At 34.4% G+C, this 20,742-nt stretch overlaps 2 protein-coding genes across 7 annotated transcripts in view; one reads left to right on the top strand and one right to left on the bottom strand.

Moving 5' to 3' along the window:
• MIA3 (MIA SH3 domain ER export factor 3) overlaps positions 1-15,591 on the top strand; it is a 58,996-nt gene extending 43,405 nt beyond the window's left edge. For 3 of the 6 annotated variants that reach the window (XM_031967075.1, XM_012547903.3, XM_012547904.3), the window contains 17 exons: positions 881-985; positions 4,106-4,228; positions 4,331-4,460; positions 5,484-5,539; positions 5,633-5,723; positions 5,870-6,008; positions 6,771-6,872; positions 6,951-7,011; positions 7,116-7,151; positions 7,275-7,342; positions 7,654-7,751; positions 7,909-8,046; positions 8,569-8,631; positions 8,760-8,836; positions 8,965-9,036; positions 13,390-13,534; positions 14,047-15,591. In XM_031967075.1, coding sequence (XP_031822935.1) covers positions 881-985; positions 4,106-4,228; positions 4,331-4,460; positions 5,484-5,539; positions 5,633-5,723; positions 5,870-6,008; positions 6,771-6,872; positions 6,951-7,011; positions 7,116-7,151; positions 7,275-7,342; positions 7,654-7,751; positions 7,909-8,046; positions 8,569-8,631; positions 8,760-8,836; positions 8,965-9,036; positions 13,390-13,534; positions 14,047-14,363 — 1,821 coding nt within the window. In that variant the 3' untranslated portion in view covers positions 14,364-15,591. Of the gene's footprint in view, positions 1-880; positions 986-1,294; positions 1,605-4,105; positions 4,229-4,330; positions 4,461-5,483; positions 5,540-5,632; positions 5,724-5,869; positions 6,009-6,770; positions 6,873-6,950; positions 7,012-7,115; positions 7,152-7,274; positions 7,343-7,653; positions 7,752-7,908; positions 8,047-8,568; positions 8,632-8,759; positions 8,837-8,964; positions 9,037-13,389; positions 13,535-14,046 lie in introns of those variants that run through there. The other 3 variants (XM_031967076.1, XM_012547905.3, XR_004233973.1) reach the window with 2 other exon arrangements.
• An 826-nt stretch (positions 15,592-16,417) lies between these two features.
• Positions 16,418-20,742, bottom strand: part of AIDA (axin interactor, dorsalization associated) — a 48,108-nt gene continuing 43,783 nt past the window's right edge. The window contains exon 10 of the mRNA XM_031967082.1: positions 16,418-20,610. Coding sequence (XP_031822942.1) covers positions 20,514-20,610 — 97 coding nt within the window. The 3' untranslated portion in view covers positions 16,418-20,513. The remainder of the gene's footprint in view (positions 20,611-20,742) is intronic.

Raw genomic sequence — 20,742 nt, 5'->3', positions numbered from 1 at the left:
CACTGTAATCTATAGTGCCAGGTATGGTGGATGAAAGATAAAATGATTGAGGAAACAAAGGTTTGAGTTTTCAAGTATATTGATTTAATCAAACAATTGAAAACCATACTTGGACCTCAAATGCACAGAGAGAGAGTGATTTTTTCATTAAATTTAAAATCAATTAATTTAATATTAACATTATTTAATATTAATTTAATTAAAATTAAAGATAATTAGAAAGACCAATTAATTAAAAGAAAACAATTAAACAGAATGCAGAATTTGGTGATGTAGCTTCTAATTGGAGGAAAGATTAGGAACTTTCCAAATTGGGAAGGAGAGAATGAACACGTGAAATCAGAAATGTATTCTACTTCCCCCAAGTGTCTGTATTCAATTAAACAAACATGGAAACAGTAACTGATTAATCTTTGTAGGGGTCCAGTTTTCAGATAAGACATGTAAGTTGTTTGAGATATGTTCAATTATGAGAATATTTTTTTGCCTTAGTCTTCAAATCTGATTGGATTTCTGGTCAGCATAACTGACAATAGGTAGAGCTTGTCCAGTTTCCCAGTCATACAAAGTTAGGTTCAAACAATGCAATCGAGTTTTCTCACAATTCCCTTAATTCAATGAAGTTTTCTTATAAGGCAGAAATTGAACTAGATCCATAATTGAATAGAAAAGGAACTGAACTAACTCCATAAGGTAGTCAGTGCAATTCATTCAATTCCCACTACTACTTGTCCTAATCTCAGTTCCCTCAAGATCTCTCTTAAAATATAATTCATGATATACTAATCTGCATGTTTTTGTATTTAAAAACTCAAAAGAGCCAATGTAGATAAGAAATAGCAGGAATAGATTACAATTTTAGTGATAATCTTTTGTTTAGGTGCAGATAGCTCTTAATGAAGCTAAGCTCAGTGAAGAGAAAGTGAAGTCTGAACTACATCATGTACAAGAAGAAAATGCTCGACTCAAGAAGAGAAAGGAGCAGGTATAGTGAATTTTTCTTTAAGTGCCATAACTAATTAGATTTGCGTTTTTCTTATCTAACTTTTCTGAATTTGATCTTGTATTTTTTGTGTATTAGCCCATAGTTAATTCACATTTATGTAGTTTTTAGTTTACTGAGTGATTTCCCCATAACAACCCTATGAAAAGTATACAGTAAGAAAAAGTGGGAGCTTATGTAATTAATTAGGTAGAGCTTAAATTTTTGTTATCTAACATATTTATTTATGCAAAGCCACCGCATCCAGATTTCATGTTTTTTTATCTTTCTTAAATTTTATCTTAAATTCAGTATAATGCCCTCACCTGTCAAGATCTTTGTGGATCCTAACTACTCTTTCGGCTTCATTTGATGAACATTCCATGAATTCCTTTAATTCAAGGCATTTATCAGAACATTGAATATCCCACAGCCAAGAACAGATCCTTGGCACACCCCAGTAGAGATCTGCCGTGGTAATAGCAAAGTGTTGAAGGAGCACATCGAGTGCGATGGTTCACCAAGTCCGTTCCAGGGCTGCTCATCCACCTTTGATTTCTACCTGATTCTTGCCTCTCACCTGTAGCTCTAGGAAAAACTGGAGCCCACCAGCCTCACCTTGGTAAATACATCTAGGCAAATGGGCTAAACCAGGTTGAGGGTAATCGACAGTCCTCAGGGCTTTCGGCAGGTTAGGGGGATGTCTACTCCACGCATGTAAAGACTTCCCCTGATGAAATGTACTGAGAAGAGTTTATTCCAGGGGGTGTGGAGGTGGCTAAAGCAGGTGCTGTGGAGCACTTAAGAGTTTGTTTGACATTGAAAGCATCAAGTTCGTCCATTGCATCTTGACCCTATCAGCAGTCTGCTTTGTCATTTTATTTCAATAACTCTGGAAGAAGAGAATGAGGGTGACAACTTTGTATAACTCTGCCTTATTTAAATCTAGTTTACGAACAAATCACCTCTGATGTCACTGATCTGCTTCTAAAATGGACATCTTTGAATCTTGATCTTCTATTGAAGCTTTCAGTCAGTTCTGAATCAATTTACTTATCTTAACTACATTATATTCTTCTATCCTCCCCCTGGAATGTGAAATAACTATCAAAAGCTTGATAAAATCTGGGTAAACTATTCACAATTCTCATCTTATTGACTAGTTCTGTTTAAAAAGGAAATATTATTCCACATCTCTCATTCTGTTAATCTTTGAAGAGACTGAAGAAATTATCAGTCAGTAGTGTGTATTAATTTTGTATTAAGTGTTAAAGATACATAATATACTTAGTTATCTTCCTTGGAAAGTTATTGCTGTATGGATTTGATGGTGAGTATTTGATCAGGAGGGCTAGATTTACCATAAATTAATGCTGGGAGACAAGGTAAAGTGTGCACTATCATCTGTGTTAAATGTCCATTGTGTGAATTACCAGTTTTAAGAATTATTGTCCAATTGTTGACCAAAATGTATGCTGAAGTTTAAATTTAATTTGATTAACTAATTTGTCAATTATTCCTTGGGGGCACCCAAGGATACAGCTAAAACTTCGTTTTAAATCTCTTTTAAGTTCATGTTTAGAGTTGATTCCATTCAGGTTTATACAGCAAGTTTTCTTACTCATCTTTATTTCTCCACAGTAATGAAAATAAGCCTTAGGTTTAGGTTTAGGTAATAGACCAGGAAACAGACATTTTGTTCTCCCCTTCCCTCATGCCTCTAAAGTGGACTTCACATTTACCTTGAGAACATTTGTTTTTAACCTTAAGAAAGGTTCACTTTGTCAGCCATCCTTTCAATTTAATTATGCTGGTGGTGGTGGAAGAAGGGAGAAGGGGGGTGGAGGAGAAGGAATAGGGGTAATATTTTATATTGAAAAAAGGCTTTTACATTTGAGTTGAGACCCCAATTAAATTCTCTGCTATCTGCTATTACACATATTTGTGCAACCCTGGACAAGCTTTATTTAACTCTTGTGATCTTTAGTATTGCCATCTCTAAGATGGTCATACGTAAGAAAAGCATTTTCAAACCTTTCATGTTATGTAAATTTTTTTTTAGGACAGTGTCATTCTTTAATATCATTGTCCAGATTTCCTTGTATGTTTTTATGAAAACCTCCACTAAAATTTTTCTCCATTGTCTCATTGTGATATGGCCTTTTTAACTCTGGGTTCTTTTTTATTTTTTTTAAATTTCTTTAATTAATTAAAATTTTTATACACATTGCTTTATGACTCATGTTGGGAGAGAAGAATCAGAACAAAAGGGAAAAAACCATGGGAGAGCAGGAAAAAAAAAAGTGAACATAGCATGTGTTGATTTACATTCAGTCTCCATAGTTCTTTTTCAGAATGCAGATAGCATTTTCTGTTGTAAATCTATTGGGAATTGTCTTGGATAACTGGGTTCTTGAAGGCTGTGTTAGCATAGTATACCAAGGTAGAACAACTTTGGGCATGGACAGTAGTAATGGATGCTATATTTCATCTAAGGACCAGTGTGCCTAAATCCATACATGCTTATCATAAGATTGCCTGAAAAATGAGTCATTGTATTCTGTGTCAGTAGAGGGAATAAAATAATATTATGGCTTGTTGAAGTATTAATGGGAATCTGAAATAAAAGCAAACTCAAAGTAAAAAGCATTTTTTCTATACTTGTTGCCATAAAATAATGAACTACTTTTAAGCTTTGTTAATCCTTGGAAATGATTATCATTCTCATTCAAGGAAATCTGGTATGTGGAGACTGGAAACCCCAAATTTGTCCAGATTTTAAGATAATCATACTATAGATCTTATTTCGTTTATCCTTTTTCTTCCTCTGATGATTCCAAATATCTGAAAGATTTATAGTTTTGTGTTTGATTAATATTGTGTTGTTTTTTTTTTTTTTTTGGTGGTCCTGTTTTTATTTTTCTTATAGAAGAAATGAAATTCTCCTTTAGATCTCAGAAAGATATTAGTACTGCAAACTCTGTGTATTTAATTTTGAATTGTATTTTTGGATGTCAATAAGCAGGGATGATGTTTTTTAAAAGAAAGAGCTTCATTTGGTACTTCAATATTAGTAGTACACAAATTATGATTTGTTTTAATGTAGTCTTTTTTCCCCCCTAGCTGCTACAGGAAGCAGAAGGTTGGAGTGAGCGACACACTGAACTTAGTGAGCAAATCAAATTATATCAGAAGACTCAGAAAGACACAGAAGAAGCTCTTGCTTACAAAGAGAATGAAATTGAAGTAAGTTTCTGCTAAGAAACATGTCTTTTTGACTTTGCTTTTGCTTATGGAGTGGAATAATATTTGGAACTTTTTTTTGATGCTTTTTGGTTTCTTCATTAGGTTTTGACTAATTGCATTATGCAACTGAAACAACTTGATCTTGATTCTGAATCTGAAATAAAAAATAATGAAGAAGGAAATGGATGGGATGACTTAGCCAATGGAGAACTGTCAGATAAAATCACCTCAGGTAGCTCATTGACTTTTTTGCCTATTCATTTGAGTGCTCTGTTAGTAAGGTAGAACATTGAGAACTTTCACTAGAAGTGAAAAAATGTTTATATAGTTAAATATGTTTGCTAGAAACTGTTTGGAAAGTACACTAGGGAAAAACTTTAGCTTTACTTTTTATGCCACTGAAAATGAAATAGTCCCTTGGATCTATAGTTAGGTCTACTCACTGATTAAATCCTAGTTCCAAAATAAGAATTTACCTTTTTTCTCACTTCTGCTAGTTAAGGATAGGAAGAAGGGAGAAAAGAATTATCACCATTTCATTTAACCTGAAGGTAAAGAGAAGACTAGGTTTAATCCTTAGATTTATTCTTAGCATTAAAACAACTTCAAGATGTATGATGTAGTAGATATGCTTTAGAATTGATGTCTAAAGCCAAGAAAGAATTGATTTCTGCGCATAGGGACTTTGGTGAATTTGTGTAGATCTCTTTTTCAGTTCTTTGGTTTCAGAAACCAGGAGCAAATGCCTACCACTTGCAGCATGTATTCTGAATGAGCCATTTTTTGGTCTTTTGGGGTTTGGGGAAACAAGAAAAAAAATTTATTTTTCAAGAAGATTTTTGCTTTGTCTCACAATTAAAATGTGTGTTGGGTTTTGATTTTTGTTTTTTATTCACAATGGAACAAGTTTTTATAAGAAGGTAGAAGAAGCAAGATAGCAAAAATTGCCACCAGCACAAGCACAATACCACAGAAAGGTGTTTCTCAATTGAAAGAAAAGAGACTTTTATACCATGTAAAGCTCTCTTCAATCCAAGAGCAACTGCTAAAGTTTGTGTTGGGCAAATAAAGTTTTTGTTGTTTAGAGAATTAGTTTCCTCTCAGAATGAATTAACCTGTGTTGAACTGGTGAATTCAGATTTTCTTTAGTGTGTTTCATTTTTATTAAAATATTTGCCTTTCATCTTAAGAATTTTTGAAGGTAAAGGAATAGAAAGTGATAAATAGTAAATTCTTTTTTATCTTTTTTTAAAAGATAACCGGAATGAGAAGATGAAGAGCCAGATTAAACAGATGATGGATGTGTCACGGGTATGATCTGATTCCTTGTAATACACTAAATTGCTTATACACTTCCCAACTTACATTTCTGCTTGATATTCTTCTCTCTTTTCTAATTTATAGGTTAAAACTACATTAACAATAGTTGAAGAAGATAGAAATCATTTACAATCCAAACTAAATGATGAAATAAAAGCTCGTCATGAATTGGAAGGTAAGTTCTTCCCTGGGAAATGTTTTCTTTCTCAAAACCATAAATGAGTTTGTATGAAAATTGAAGAGTTTCACTTATGTACCCCTGGCATCATCTGTCACAATTGCATACACAAATGGGGAGAATTTTTTTTTTTTTTTTTACAGAACAGATTAAGAAATTGGAACATGACTCCTCTTCCCTGCAGTCAGCCAAAGCACAGTTAGAAAATGAATGTAAGAACCTGCAACAAAAAGTAGAGATTCTCAATGAACTCTATCAGCAGAAAGAGATGGCTCTGCAGAAGTAAGTTTCTATATACTCAGTAAATATTTTGTGAATGAATGAGAGTGTGGGTCACATATTGACTTAGAAAACCACCACATATGTTTGTGTCTTTTTTAATTAATTATTGTTGTTCAGTTGTATCCAATTCTTTGTGACCACATTTGGGTTATCCTTGAAAACATACTGGAATGGTTTCTATTTCTTTTTCCAGCTCATTTTACAGGGAGGGGGAACCAAGGTAGATAGGATGAAGTGACTTTTTCTGAGTCATATAGCGAGAAAGTTTCTTGAAGCCAGATTTGAACTTGAACATAAGTCTTTTTGACTTTAGATTCAGTACTCTATCACTGCCCTTTTTTCCCCTCTCAAATTAATACATCAAAACAAAATCAAATAGGAGCTACATTTTAATCTGATTTGGACTGCATTTGGAAGTATTGTGGGCTACTTGTTTGTTTGATATGCCTCTGGATTAGCAGAGAGGCCGCTTAATTTGGAGTTCCCTCACATATCATTACTGGGGGTGAGTCTGGGTAACCTGAGGGCCTCAGTTTCCTCATTTACAAAATGAAGTTAAAACTAGATAGTCTCTGAGATCTCCTCTGTTTAATCTTGTTCCTACGAAGTACATTTTTAATTTTCCTTAAATGACAAATATTTTCTAATACATCATTGGCAATTAATATTTTTGGCGTGTATCATTTTGGAATTTGGTTAAGAAAAGCAAAAATACTAAGAATCCCTGAGCAGGTGGTTAAATCTTGCTCTTGATAATTCCAGGAAGCTCACTCAGGAAGAGTATGAAAGGCAAGAAAAGGAGCAGAAGCTCACAGCTGCAGATGAGAAAGTCAGCTTGGTTGCAGAAGAAGTGAAAACTTATAAGTGAGTTCAACTTCTAGAGTCTTCCTACAGAAATTGCTGCTTGTCTTTTCTTTTTGACTTTTAAAAATCTTTTATTAGGCAAAGGATTCAGGAGATGGAAGATGAATTACAGAAAACAGAAAGGTCATATAAGAATCAGGTACTGACTTTATCACCCTTCATTCATATATTATAGGGTCTTTAATACAAATAATCATGCTATTAAATATGTCCAACCACAGATTTTTGTTTTGTGCCTTTTAGATTGCTAGTCATGAGAAGAAGGCCCATGACAACTGGGTAAGAGGATTCCTTTTGTTTCCTGAGTATAAAATTTTTAGAAAATACTTTTTAGAGTTTCTTTTCATAATTTAATTTCTTCCTTAATATTATTTGGTCTGACTTTATTTTATTTTACCATAGCTCATTGCTCGTGCTGCAGAAAGAGCTCTTGCAGAGGAGAAGAGGGAAGCGGCCAACTTGAGGCAAAAGTAAGTATGTGGGGCAGCTAGGTTGTGCAGTGGATAGAGCACCAGCCCTGAAGTCAGGAGGACCTGAGTTCAAATCTGGCTCAGACACTTAATACTTCCTAGCTGTGTGACTCTGGGCAAGTCATTTAACCCCAGTTGCCTTAATCTCCCCCCCCCAAAAAAAAAAAAAAAAAAGGTAGTAATACGTATGTGCTATCTCTCGGGGTGGTGGTGTGTTTCTGAGTTAGGATGTTGGTGGTGTTCACTCACCTATTTTATTGATTATTCATTTAAAAAACCTTATTCAAGTCTATTATCTCTCTCTATTTAAGATTAATAGAAGTGAATCAAAAAATTGCTATGCTCCAAAGGCCAATGATTGTAAAGCCAACTCCAGGAAGACCTGATCATCAGATCCCCCCACGGAGAGGTAAGGAGCATTTCACAAACCACAGTGATTTCTCTTTTAGAGTGGAGGTCAAAATCCATTGTCTGTGAACATGATGTTGTGATCTTAATACAATCTTTAGCACTTAATAAAGGAAAATAATTATTATAAGATAGTGACAAGCCAATGTCTTCTTCAGGGCCCCTGAGCCGAGATGGCTCTTTTGGTCCATCTCCTGTGAGTGGTGGCGCACCCTCCCCCCCACTGATGATGGAACCACCCATACGGTCTCTCTCTGCTACTCTTAACCGAAGAGATGTTCCTAGAAGTGAATTTGGTAAGCAGTTGGTTTTTTTCTGCCAAAAAAAAAAAGCTGAAAACGTATTTCTTTGAATTTTTAGGGATCTATATTTTAATTTTGTGTATAAAAATCTTTTTAGAAAGTAGTCTTCCATTTTGGTTTGGTATATCATTATGTATGATGAGTAGAATATTCTCTAAAGCAGAATTTATTTACTATTCTCTTAGCAGCTACTACATGGAAATTCCCCAATGGTCATTACACTGGACTCTAGGAATAGTCATGAAGTTTACTAGGAATAGTCATGAAGTTTACTACAAAAATCTTATCTAAAAAATTTGAAAATACCTGAATTTTATATTTTTAATAAAATTCTTATAGCTTCTAGCATTTTATTTCAGGAACTGGGCTATGGATGATAAGATTGACTTTGGGTTTTTTAATTGGTAGACTCCTTTGTTTAAGATTTACTATTTAATGGAGTTAATCCTAACCTGCCTACATGGCATTTACCTAGAGTGATTATTTAAAGCTTGTTTCAACTCTTTCTTTCTCAAGGACCTATGGATGGGCCTGGTTTGAGGAGGTCATCTGAAGTATCTGGAAGAACATCTGCCTCTGGTAAGGAAGCTAGATTTATTAAAGGAAGAACTAAAGAGGGAAATGACAAAATATGCTCTTTGATTTTTCTCATTTATAGAAATTTAAAATTAAAAATGTATGTAATGTATTTTCTGTCCTTTTAACAGATTTAGGCCCTGGTCCAGTTCCTTTGATGAACAGTGGCCCAAGAAGTTCTTCTCCCTCAACAGTCATGGATGGCATGGTAAGATTATAATCATTTCCATTTCCATTTTAGGAAATATTTATATAATATCCCCTCTACCTGGTTTATCTCTTAATTGTATGTTCTGTTCTATTATATCTGTACCTTTTCACTAAAAAAAAAAAAAGCAAACCTTTCCCCCAGAGGCTGAAGGCCCCTGTGCTCCTACTGTTCCACCATCAGCTGAGGAGTCAATTCCAGTAAGTATTTGGAGGCTGAAAATGGAGCTGGGCTTTTACTTTCTGCTTTTGGGAAATCTGGGAAAAACTAAGGAGAAGCATGATACTACTTTTCAGTGCTTTATATGCATGACACATCTGGTTGATCTTTCACTGGGTTTTGGAGGATTGCTGTGTTAAACTGACTTTTCCTTGTTCCTTTTGAAGTTAGGAGACTAATTGCTTTTGGGAACTTGATGATGGTAGAGGTCTTTCATGCAAAGCAGTTATACAACTTTTGTGTCTGAAGCTTTGATGCTTTGCCTAAGGGCAATCTATACTGCTCTTAGGCAAAGTATCAATTATAATTCACATAGCAAATTAAAGTTTACAAAGTAAATTGGTTGTGCATATAAGGACATTTATGATAGATAAGTCCTTGTTTTGGAAATCTTATTTTTTAAAATGAATCTATTCCTGTTTCTTAAACTGAAAAATACTTTTTGATTGAAACGGTAGTTCTCTAATATCTTCATCATAGAAGCTAGATATACTAAATATTGGCAATTTTACATTGGGCCTATCACTAGGAAGAGCTTTTAAAATTAATTAATTGTAAGTTGCTGCATTTTACTGTGTTTACTTCTGCCCCTTAATTCTGCTTTTCTTTCATAAGCAAGAAATTTTGCTAATTCTTGGTGTTGAATATTCTAAAAGCATTGTGCAGGCATTCCACAACTTATGAACAAATTCTGTTCTAAAAGTTCATTTTAGTCAGTTTGGTTCTTGGAATATATTTTCCTGTAGAAAATTTGATGGCTGTTGATGATGTTCCCAAACCTCTTAAATAAATATGGCTTTAGAAACCATCTAAACTTAAACAAGAAGATCTGACAATTAGCTAGCCAGGATTTATTGAAAATTTCCAGTAAAATGGAACCTATTATCTTCCAAGGTAGTCCATTCTCATAGTCCATTCTCATTTTGGCTACTTCTAAGCTATTTATTTAAATTGGGCCATGATTTTACTGAGAGGGGGTTTTGACAAATTCTCTTCCAGTTTGGGTTGGCACTCAGCATCTCAAGTCTGAGAGAGTTGCATGGGCACCAAGAGTGCTGCTTGCCCTTATGGCCACATAGTCAGAGAATGGACTTTTGAACTTCACTTTTTTTGACTAGAAACCTTGCTATTATTCCCTCAGCTCTAATTTTGAAGATATTCTTCCTAACATCCATTCTAGACTGGCCTCTTAACAACTTTCGCTCATTGTTCCTGCATTTTCCTTCTGGGATGAAGTAGAACAAATTGAATTCCTCTTCATGTGACAGCCCTAGCTGCATAGAATATGAGATCTGGAAGGGACTTTAGAATCAAGTCCAATTTTCTCATGTTATATAGCTTGATGCTCTCATCTGTCAACATTTTTGTCTTGTAGTACAAGTCTTGATAAGGATTCTTTAGCCAAGTCAGTGAAATTAAATGTCAGTGTTAAATAGCATAGAGACAAGCAGTGAACCTCAATCACTCCACCAGAAACATGACTGCTCTTTGAGTCCAGCTAGTAAGCCAGTGCCAATTCTGTCCAATGGTATTGATGGGGCCCACATTTCTGCATCTTTTCTACAAGTATATCTTGAACTTAAATACTTGGTCATATATATAGTTTACCTAGATTCTAGCATTCCTCTAGTTTAAAATGTAATTTTATCTGTCAGAATAAGAAGTGGTTTGAACACAGTTTGTTCTTGTTGAAACAGTTCTTCCCGATCACCATTTCCTTTTTCAGATGGTTCATTAACCATGGTAGAAATCTTTACCTCTCTCTAATCTTAAAAATTTGTTTTCTTACTTTCCCTTAGTTGCCTGAGTGTGTTGTTTCTAGAATTCCTGATCTTGTTCTGACAAGACACAGTGTCCCACTTTTGTATTCATCCTTTTTTACTTATCATTGTTTCTCTCTTATGTTTCTAAAAATTATCTTTCTAAAACTGAAGTTGGTTGATGAGTTCCTCTCTATCAGCATGGTCTTCATAGACAGCTTACCCCTCTTCATTACTGGAGAACTATTCTCATCCCTAAGAGAATTACATACCATAGGATCTTTTTATTTTAAAGCTTTGTGAGTTTTGATTTACAAGATTCCAGGCAATTACTGACTCTTATTAGGCACATTTAATCTTTGTCCAGAAACTTGTCATTCCATATATTTTAAACCATAGTCCTGAAATCCAAATCTTCTCTCTGATATCATTTTCTTTAAAAAAAAAAGAGAGAGAGAGAGAAAGAAAAAGAAAAAGTGTGTATACACATATGTGTATGTATGTATGTATATGCTTTTTACATATTTTGTTAACTATTTCTCAGTTACATATAAAAACTTTTTGTAACATTCATTTTTTAAAAGTTTGAATGCCAAATTTTCTTCCTCCTTCTGGAGGGAGTAATATGATGTGTAAAGTCTTGGAAAACACGTTACCTGCCTCCTTCCTTCCCCACCAACAAACAATAAAAATAAACAGGAAAAATAAGCCAGATAGGAAAAAAAACATGTTTGAGTCTGCACTCAGAGTTCATTAGTTTTCTTACTTACAAGTAGGATAGCATTTTTCATCATGAGTCACTATTCACTTCCTAAGTATCTTGCCTTTAGTGGGTAACAGTATGAAAACACTGACCCCAAGATCTAAAGTTACTTTAGTAGTATTTTCCAGTTTCCTTCTGGAAACCGTTATTTGTGCTTGCCTACAGTGAACTACCAGCATTATCTGTACTTACAATTTGTACATTCTCCTTAAGTCTTGGGAGATTTCTCTGTTGTGTCTTGGATCTCTTCTCTGAGAAGACAGCAGATCTTTTTAATTGAAATGAGATTATAAAGTAGCTGTTTCAGTATTCCTCACTGGGACCTTGTCTTTTTCCCTCTGACTCTTACCAGACTTTCATCTGATAGCACTTATAGTACATATTATTCCAAGGAGTCAGGCAGCTCCCATCTCTTTATGAAAAGCCTCTTGGTTGTCATTTCTTTTTCCTCTGTATAACATTGTTTTACTTTTCACATGAAGGTCTTCTGGTAGTTGTTTTTTGGTTTTCCTTAGAATGCCCTATTCTTTTTAGTATAGTTGAAAGTAAAAACATGTTTCTCAAGCCCTTGACCACCTTTTCTCTTGATGAGGAGACAGACATCTATACTTTGCTTATAATTTTAATTATGAAGTGTTGTCACGGTCTTTGAAGACCATTCCCTGAATTTATCTGGCATTTTGTTCTTGTTGAGAGTGAGATCCTTGGTCCTTAGAATTCTTAACAATGTCTTACCTGCTTTGGCCAGTGTTTTTTGTGTATGTGGGGGGGGGGGGGTCTTGAGAAACATTTATTCAGTTTTTTTTAAGCATATCAACACCTGTGCTCATTTTCATTTTACTTTCAAAGCCTCTGCACTGGTCTTAACCTACTGTCTTGTGTTTTTTCCCATCCTGGATCCTTCATCTTCTCCTTTACCCATTTCTTCTTCAAAGCATCCCTTTTCTGGCCTGTTTGCCTTATACCTTCCATTTCTTTCAGATTTTTACTTAGCAAAATTTGCTAAATATTTAGCAATATTTGCTAAATAAAAATTTCTGGTCATCTTCCAAAGTCCTTCATATTATGGTTGCTTTTCAGGTCTTATGTTCATAGAACCTGGGATCTGAATCTCCTTACTATTTAAAGTATAGAATGAATAATAATATTATTTCAGCTGTGTCTAATTATTATAACATTTTTTATTGGGCAAATGCATTCCTGTTTCCAACTTGAGATTTCAGTTTGATTTCTCCCCTGAAAAAATTTTCATCTTTTGACTGGGAAGTGGGGTAATCCATATATTTCTGGGCATGAGTTACTTGGAAAATTTCAATTAACTTTTGTTATTCATATAGTCTTAAAAACGATCATTTAGTTATTTTGAACTGGGAAACACAGTAGTTGTTTCTGTCAGAGCATAAAATCCAGTCGACTTCCCTTCTGATTTTTATGTAGCTTTTGTTCTTAAGCCAAGGTCTGCCTGCATTATGTTGCTGCCTTCTGTCTTCTGGCAGGAATGTTTGTTGGGTGCTACCTGTTATTTTTAATATGTTTATGATAATAGCAAACAGGAAAGAAGAAACATTTACTACTATACTGCTTAACTTCCCTAAGAAACATGTCATCAAATGGAAGCAATTTGCTGGATAGTAATAGAAAACAGCAACAGCAGTGATTGAATCCTTCAAAACTAGCTGTAGGGAAAAGATGCTAAGGTCGCAAGCAAGTTCTTTCTAGTAAATGTGTTTTATCTGTCACTGGGTTTTTGGTTTGGTGCTTTTGACATCTCATAAAGCATTATTTTAAAATTTGTACTTGTGTTATAACAGGTTAATGCCGGTCCCAAAGGCCACCCACCATTTCCAGGAATGCCCCTCATGTCATCAATAGGACCTCCACCACCACCTCTTCGATTTGGACCACCTCCTGTACTCCGAGGACCTTATGGACCTCGACCTCTTCCTCCACCTCTTGGTATGGTGCTGCTACCTAGGGATTAATATCTAATTAGCCAGGCTTGTATTGTTGTTCTTTTAAATATTCAGCAGAGAATGGATAAGTAGAAAAATCCTGGCCGCCCTCCAGGCCTGAATTCTCTCATCTCTATTTCCTGGTTTCCCAGGCTTTCTTCAAATCTTTTATTATTTGAAGGAAGCCTTTGAAAATATTTATTTCCTATTGTCTTTCTCATTTTATTCTAAGCTCCTTGAGAGCAGGGACTGTCGATTGCCTTTTTATCGCCAATGCTTAACTCTGCCTAGCACTTTGTTAGGTGCTTTGCAATGTACCACATTAAAAAATAAATTACAGTTCTATTTTGGAATGAATAGCTCTTTTAGCCTTCAGCTTTTCATTTAATACGTTATCTGGGAGGGTCACTATGCAACTCTACAAGTCTAACACAGGTTCTCATGATTAGTGTCCAGTGAAATAACTTTTATGTAATTTGGTGGTTGTGGTTTGTTTTTTTTTTTTGCTACTTTCAGGTGGTCCTCCACCTCCAAGCTTTCGGGAGTACTTACATGGCCTTCCGCCAGGAATAAGGGATCTACCTCCTGACCCTCGAGAGTACGTACGTGGACACCCACCTTTTGGACCTCTAGGCCCTCCTGGCCCAAGAGAGTACCTTCCTCCTGGCCCACGATTACCACCTCCAGCCCATGGTCCAAGGGACTATCCATCTCCACCTTTTACAAGAGACTTGGCATCTTCAGGTTCTAGAGACTACCCCTCATCTCATCCATCTCATGCTTCTCAAGGAAATACACAGGACTATGCACAGGCTCCAGAACAGAGCCCATAACTTTAGCCTTCATACTGAGAGAATGGATTGTTGGAACACTTCATACAGGTAAAAGACTTCAGTGGCTTCAAAATAAATTTTAATTTCATGATTAGGTTCATATGTAGGTTTGTTTACTGTTTTTTGCAGGACTTCCCCCCATTAAGCTGCCCCTAGCATCATTGTGCATTTATGAGCCAAACTATTAGCCTCTCCATAATTTGGGATGCAAAAATATATATTTTTTGCCATGAATGAGGACTTTTTAAGCTGTAGCCTTTTGCAGCTCTTTAAATGTGCAATACAAAAATATACCTGTGTTTTATTAGTTTTATGTAGTTTATGTAATTGATGATTTCTAATGTCATAAATGTAATCAGAACATTTCCTGTGGAAATACTTTATTAAAAAAAAGGTTAAGCGTTATTCCCACTGCCTCCTTTTCCCTATTATTTTGTTAAACTGTGGTTAGTGTAGACCATTCTGCAACTTACTTATATATAACTATTAGAAAGGGACTATGTGGATAAACTTGATTATTTTTAAAAGGAAGACCAGGAACATAAACAACCTCCCTCCAAAATTTACTAATACAGTAATAAAAACTACTGTCCCCCTTCCTGGACTCTTGGGCAGATGATTATTGTATAAACCGTCATCCAAAGAATTATTTCCAAGTTATTTTTTTGGTTGAAATGTTGAGATTAAATTCTGGTGTTAAGATTCAATCCAATAATTTGTGGCCTTTTGAAAAAGTGAGGATCTAGCAATTAAAGAATGATTTAATATTGGTTACAAAGATGGTGGATACTTATCCCCATTTAAAACCAGTTCATCTGTGCTATATTTATGCAGTGATTCCTAATATTATCTACTTCAAACGTGCTAATAACAACCATCATTGAAGAATGAATATAAAAATAATTTTGGATATAACCAGTAAAATTATAAAGGAAAATTCAACTATCAAAAGTTTTATTTAAGCTGAAAAAGGCTTTATTATTTCCTCCTCCTATTATAATCAATATGTTGTGAAACTCCTTTCCTGAACATCCCTGAATAATCAAAAAGAACAGAACCATGTATTTATGGCAATTTAAATATTACTTCCACAGTAAAGTCTGTTATTATAAAGGGCATAGAAATTGTGCTTACATGGTAGAAACATTCAGGTGGACAAGGCTTATCAATATTCTTTGAATTTATTTGTATTTTTATAAAATTGAAAATAAAAGATTTCTTGTGCAAACTGAACTGTTATGTGGTAAATACAAGGTGTTCTCTTTCTTTCATTCAGCACCACAAAGATGGGTACAAAGCACTAAATAAGCAATGTGGCTAACCTCTATAAATAGCAAGTACTTGTTGGGGCTTACAGATAGACTGATAAGAATAAATGTAGTCTGCTACACCTAATAAGGATTTGTAGATATTCAATATTTTTGAGCAACACAAAATTCCCATGTAATTTCCCATCTATTTAACTTAATAAATTTCAACTTGATTTGGATTTGAATGAATGCAGTTAATCCATAAATCCTGTTTAGATAGAATAATTCCTTTTGGACATGGTGGCGCCAGAATTTTGATTAAGGTCTTCCCTGCCTCCAATGGTTGTGGTGTTTTAATATAATAAGCCACATTCTTTGAATCTGATCTTTGAATGTTTTTTTTCCAACTATGCAGATGAAAACCCAGTTTTATGTTTATGAGTTTGTCACTAATGTGGGGTAGAATCTAACCCTTAGTTTGTCAGCAGAGGTAATGACCATCCATTGTGTTGGACCAATTTATAGATGAATGTTTTCAATTTAAGAGATCTCATCATAATCTGAGTAAACAGAAGAGAAAATTTTTTCCCAGGGCCCCTCTTATTTTATTTCTTCTTAGAATCCTTTCATGTTCTCCACACTTTAAGCTGCAAATGGAATAACTTTTTGGACTAAAAGCCATTTTCATGAAAAGTCTGCATTTCCTTCCTGGGCTGTGTGTGAAGAGCAGAGAGAGGAAGAAAGAGTGTTGTGTTTTCTGGATGAAAAGAGTTCCTCCCACGAAATAAAAACATGCATATAAAATGTTATCAAATTTATTTTACTGTTTTGTTCATTGGAACATGGCTGAAATGTAGATCTCAAAAATGACACACTGTCCAAGCAAGAAACAAGAATTTGCAGTATTAACATTTTATAATAAGCATTTAGAGCCAAAAGAAACTTAACACCTAACTAGTTATGGAACAGTCCTATATGCTACGAGAAATTCCAGGGGTAACCAAAGAAACCAGTCTGTTACATGAAAGACAATAAATAGAATAACAAAGTAGGAACATTTCCATTTCTCCAGCATTGTTGAGGATGTTATAGCTTGTTCTACATGAGTGAATAAATTTTCCCAGAAGCCCACCCATTTAAATTTTAACTTACTTTCTAAAATGTATCACATACTCCCCTACATTGGTAAAAGGAATAGAGTACATTTAACCATTTCTTGACAAACTGGTATCATTAGAAATATTATTCATCATTGTATTTTGTGCTATCATAGACTAATTTCTTTTAGGGCTACTGATGGAGGTAAGACAAACTGTTCCTACACGAGTTCTGAATGTTTTAAATTTATTTCCTTTGTTTTCTCTATCACTATGCCTGCTTTTAGCACACACTTATCTGTTTGTTTAGAAATCATATTACATAAAAATTTAGTGAGATGGCTAAAGAAATTAGAGTAAGGATCTGAGCTGAGGGAAGTCTCCTGTGTATGTAAATAAAGTGCATTGCTTCAGTGCATAGACTGTGATGATTATTTTGGTTGTTGACTTTATACTAGTAAATAGGGGAGGGGAGGAGGAAACTAAAGATATTGTCAGACCTTCTGATAATGTAGCATTAACTCATTAAAATGGGAAGGGGGGGACATTAAGAATCCTGACTGTAAATTTTAAATGGAGCTGAGTTTTGGCTCCATGTGATAGGAAAAATCATGTTTGCTGATGATCAATATATCAATACAGTATTGATGAAACTTGTTAAACAGTAATGAGCATTTTGTTACATATCACCACATTATCATATAATTGTAAAAGACAGTTTTTGCTGGTACTTCAAATCATACTAATTCTAATTCATATTATATAGGTTAAGATTTAGAACATAACTAAGCTATTTCAAGTTGAAAGTTAAAATTATTCGTTTTGAGACGTGCACTCTTCAAAAGTTCTGCGATTCAAATTATATTAGTATGATTTCTCATTGCCTCCATTTTTTTTTTAGCTTCAATAATGTGTGAATAAAGGGTGCAAAAGCGTTAGTGAGGAAGAAGTGATTGTTCCTTGGAAACTAAAATTAATCTGTTATGCTGATGGCATTACATTATCATAAGTCATTTGAGAAAAATGAAAAAGGGACACATTTCAAAGTTTTTATAAAGGAATAACTTTCATTTTTTCATGTCTTCCCACACACCGATATTCCAGCCCTTTAAAAAATCATAAGTGGAGAATTTCTTAAAAAATAATTCCCTATTTCACAGTAAAGGACATGTGTTTTAAACATTAGTAAAATAACAAGTTTTATTACTTGATCCACAAACACAAACTTTTGAATACCTAGAACACCCGGACGTGTAACACAATGCTGAGTCAAAAAGTTGTAAACACCAGTTGGATACAGATTCCAGTTAGGTAAATAATCACAGTAGCAAAGCTAAATCCAACCTAATCATTTACTCAGAATGAGAACTCTTTCCCTTTCCATAACTCTTTTACCCCCAAGTAATTTCTATGGTATGTTGCTCTTCAGGAAAACTCATAGTCCTAGCAATGAAATTTAGAAGAACTCAAGTCTGGCTTAACATGAACCAATCCACAAACATCATAAAACTTTCAAATCACATACAGCTAGTTGCACCATTTCCCCCCCAGAAAAAAACCCCTAGGTTGGAGTATCACTGTAGAAATATCACAAATCATTTTTAAAAAAAAATTAGATTGCACTCCCCCCAAAATTAACTGTATTGTACTATAGTAGTCATCCCATCCAACCATATTCATTTGCTCACTTGCTAGTGTGCTACTATGTAAAACTCATTCAACTACACAAAGCCTTCTTATTTGTGAATCAGCAGCCCTCTTATTTTGGAAAGATAAATGTATAGTGTAGTTATTGCTCACTGCTTCAGATTAGTGAAAAAAATCAATCACATAAAGGAAGACTTTATAAATTGCTAAAGATTTGGGATACCAAATACCGAGTTTAAGTGAATAGTTGGTGTTTTTGCAATAACAAGTGCTTATAGAAGAAAACTGAAATAGTCAGACTTAAGCTTAGGCTTCTTCAATCAAATGGTTTTCCTAAGGCACTGGTGCTTCTAAATCACACATGTGAAGCAGAAATGTTACTTCTTTTTTATATAAACTATCACACTTCATTTCATGCAAAGAAAATTTTAGTGATTATTAAAACCTAAAATTAATCCCTAAAATATTTACTGAATATTCAGGTTTCATAGAACTATGGGAACTTGACATTATTTAAAGATGATGTGCTGTCTGTTCTTGAATTTTAACTCAAGGAATTTGTTAGCTCAAAAGGCAAGAGCTCTTTTAAACCCAAATAATAGGAATATAAAAAATTATCTCCCCTCCACCCCATGGGATTAAGCCAATCAAGATTGAGTAAAGGAGAGAGATTTTCATCATGAACTACTGGTGGTTTATATATAAAACTGACAGAGAGCTGAAAACAAAATATTATATCCCTTTTAAAGCAGGAAGGGGATAAAGTGAATTATTTTGTTTGTTGGAGTTTACCTAAAATTGTTATGCAACTGGTAAGAATTGCGTGATACAGAAAGCAAATGAGCTGAGTGGTACGACTGATTATACAACAAAAAATAAAGCTAGTAATGACAATGCATTCACTCGGTGCTGGATTTTTTTTTTTTTAAACTATTATATAAGTGCATATGAAAGTATGTGCATACTACATATAATCCACATAAAGCACACAACAGACCTTAAAGGAATGTATTAAATATCCCACTTATTAAGTATATGAAAGGTCTGCTTGGGTTTTATTTATGTCCCTTTATTAAGTAAAAAAATTATGTAGATATAAGCTAATGACCTGCATCTTTCCATATAGATGACTTAGTACATCTGAATAGAAAATAAATGGTAATCCTAGCTATCTATCTATCTCAAAAACAAAATTTAGGATAACTTTCCAGACTTGCATACTAATTGTTATAAGAGGTATGCAGGTTTTTCAATTATTCACAATCAGTTTTTTTTTTTTTTTTTTTAAACAAAACGGCAGAAATTTCTGCACATCTCTTTAGAGAACTGATTTGAATTCAAACATTTTTGGATTAGATGGCTTAGAACCATACAAAACGTTATTTTAACCATATCATAGTAGCTGAATACCATCACAAAATCAAAATTATTTTTAGATACTCTTTAAGATCTTTGAATAAGAAAAAAAAACCTAGGTGACCATTTCTTTAAATATCTAAAAAGAATCCAGCTCTTCAAATAAGTTTTACCGTAAGTCATTTGGTGAGTGGGCAGCTGAAATCTGGAAAACAAGCTCTCCCCTATGAGATTTCAACTATGTTCATGGTAAAGTTATGCATTCTTCTGTAGCCTCCCATAATCAATCAATCACCTGGTTTGGATGAATGGTAGGCCACTCCTAAGTTTACCAATTCTGGAACTTGGCAAATATTTTTTGACGACTCTTACCATAAGCAAGATTTGGAAATAAACATATGGATTCAAAGGAGGGCACTGAACAGAGGTGAATTAGGGGAATAAATCCTGCACAGTAAACAAGTGTTCCTGCCTGCTCCATTGTTAATTGCTATAGTAAGTAAATTAAAACCGTAACTTAACCTTTACCATGTACACAAATCACTCATAGGTCAAAGACTATTTCAAAAATCTGTGGAGAAACATGTGCCAAAGGAGCTCTTTATGAATGAATGCAGTCCTTCTGGTCTCCATTGATGGACTGGGGACAGTAAACATCTCTGTGATGAGTTCGTAGAACAAACAGATCACTTTTCTCTTATTAGCATGGAGGGGTTCCTAGAAGCTGTGCTACACAGAGCTACCATGACTTTGTAGTGAGGGATTCAGATCACAGAAGTTTCAAGATATACATGCCATGGTCATTCCTTATGCAAAGTTTGATGGAGGTGAAGATAAAGTGGTTTCTTGGTCAACAACTGCAGTTTCTTTCTTTTAAAGTCAGTGGGTTTCTTGTATCTGGAACCACAACAGAAGGCATGTTGTAAATAAACTCTAGTGACTAATAGTTTTAGTGAATAAATTTTAACATCCGAAAGATTACTCCTAAGTTCTAGGATTCTGGGTCTACAGAGAACCATTTTACTTTAT

This window comes from Sarcophilus harrisii, chromosome 4 (assembly GCF_902635505.1).
Source record: "Sarcophilus harrisii chromosome 4, mSarHar1.11, whole genome shotgun sequence".
NCBI lineage: Eukaryota > Metazoa > Chordata > Mammalia > Dasyuromorphia > Dasyuridae > Sarcophilus > Sarcophilus harrisii.
The sequence above is the reverse complement of the archived record's forward strand: the minus strand, read 5'-3'. Positions and strand labels throughout refer to the sequence as shown.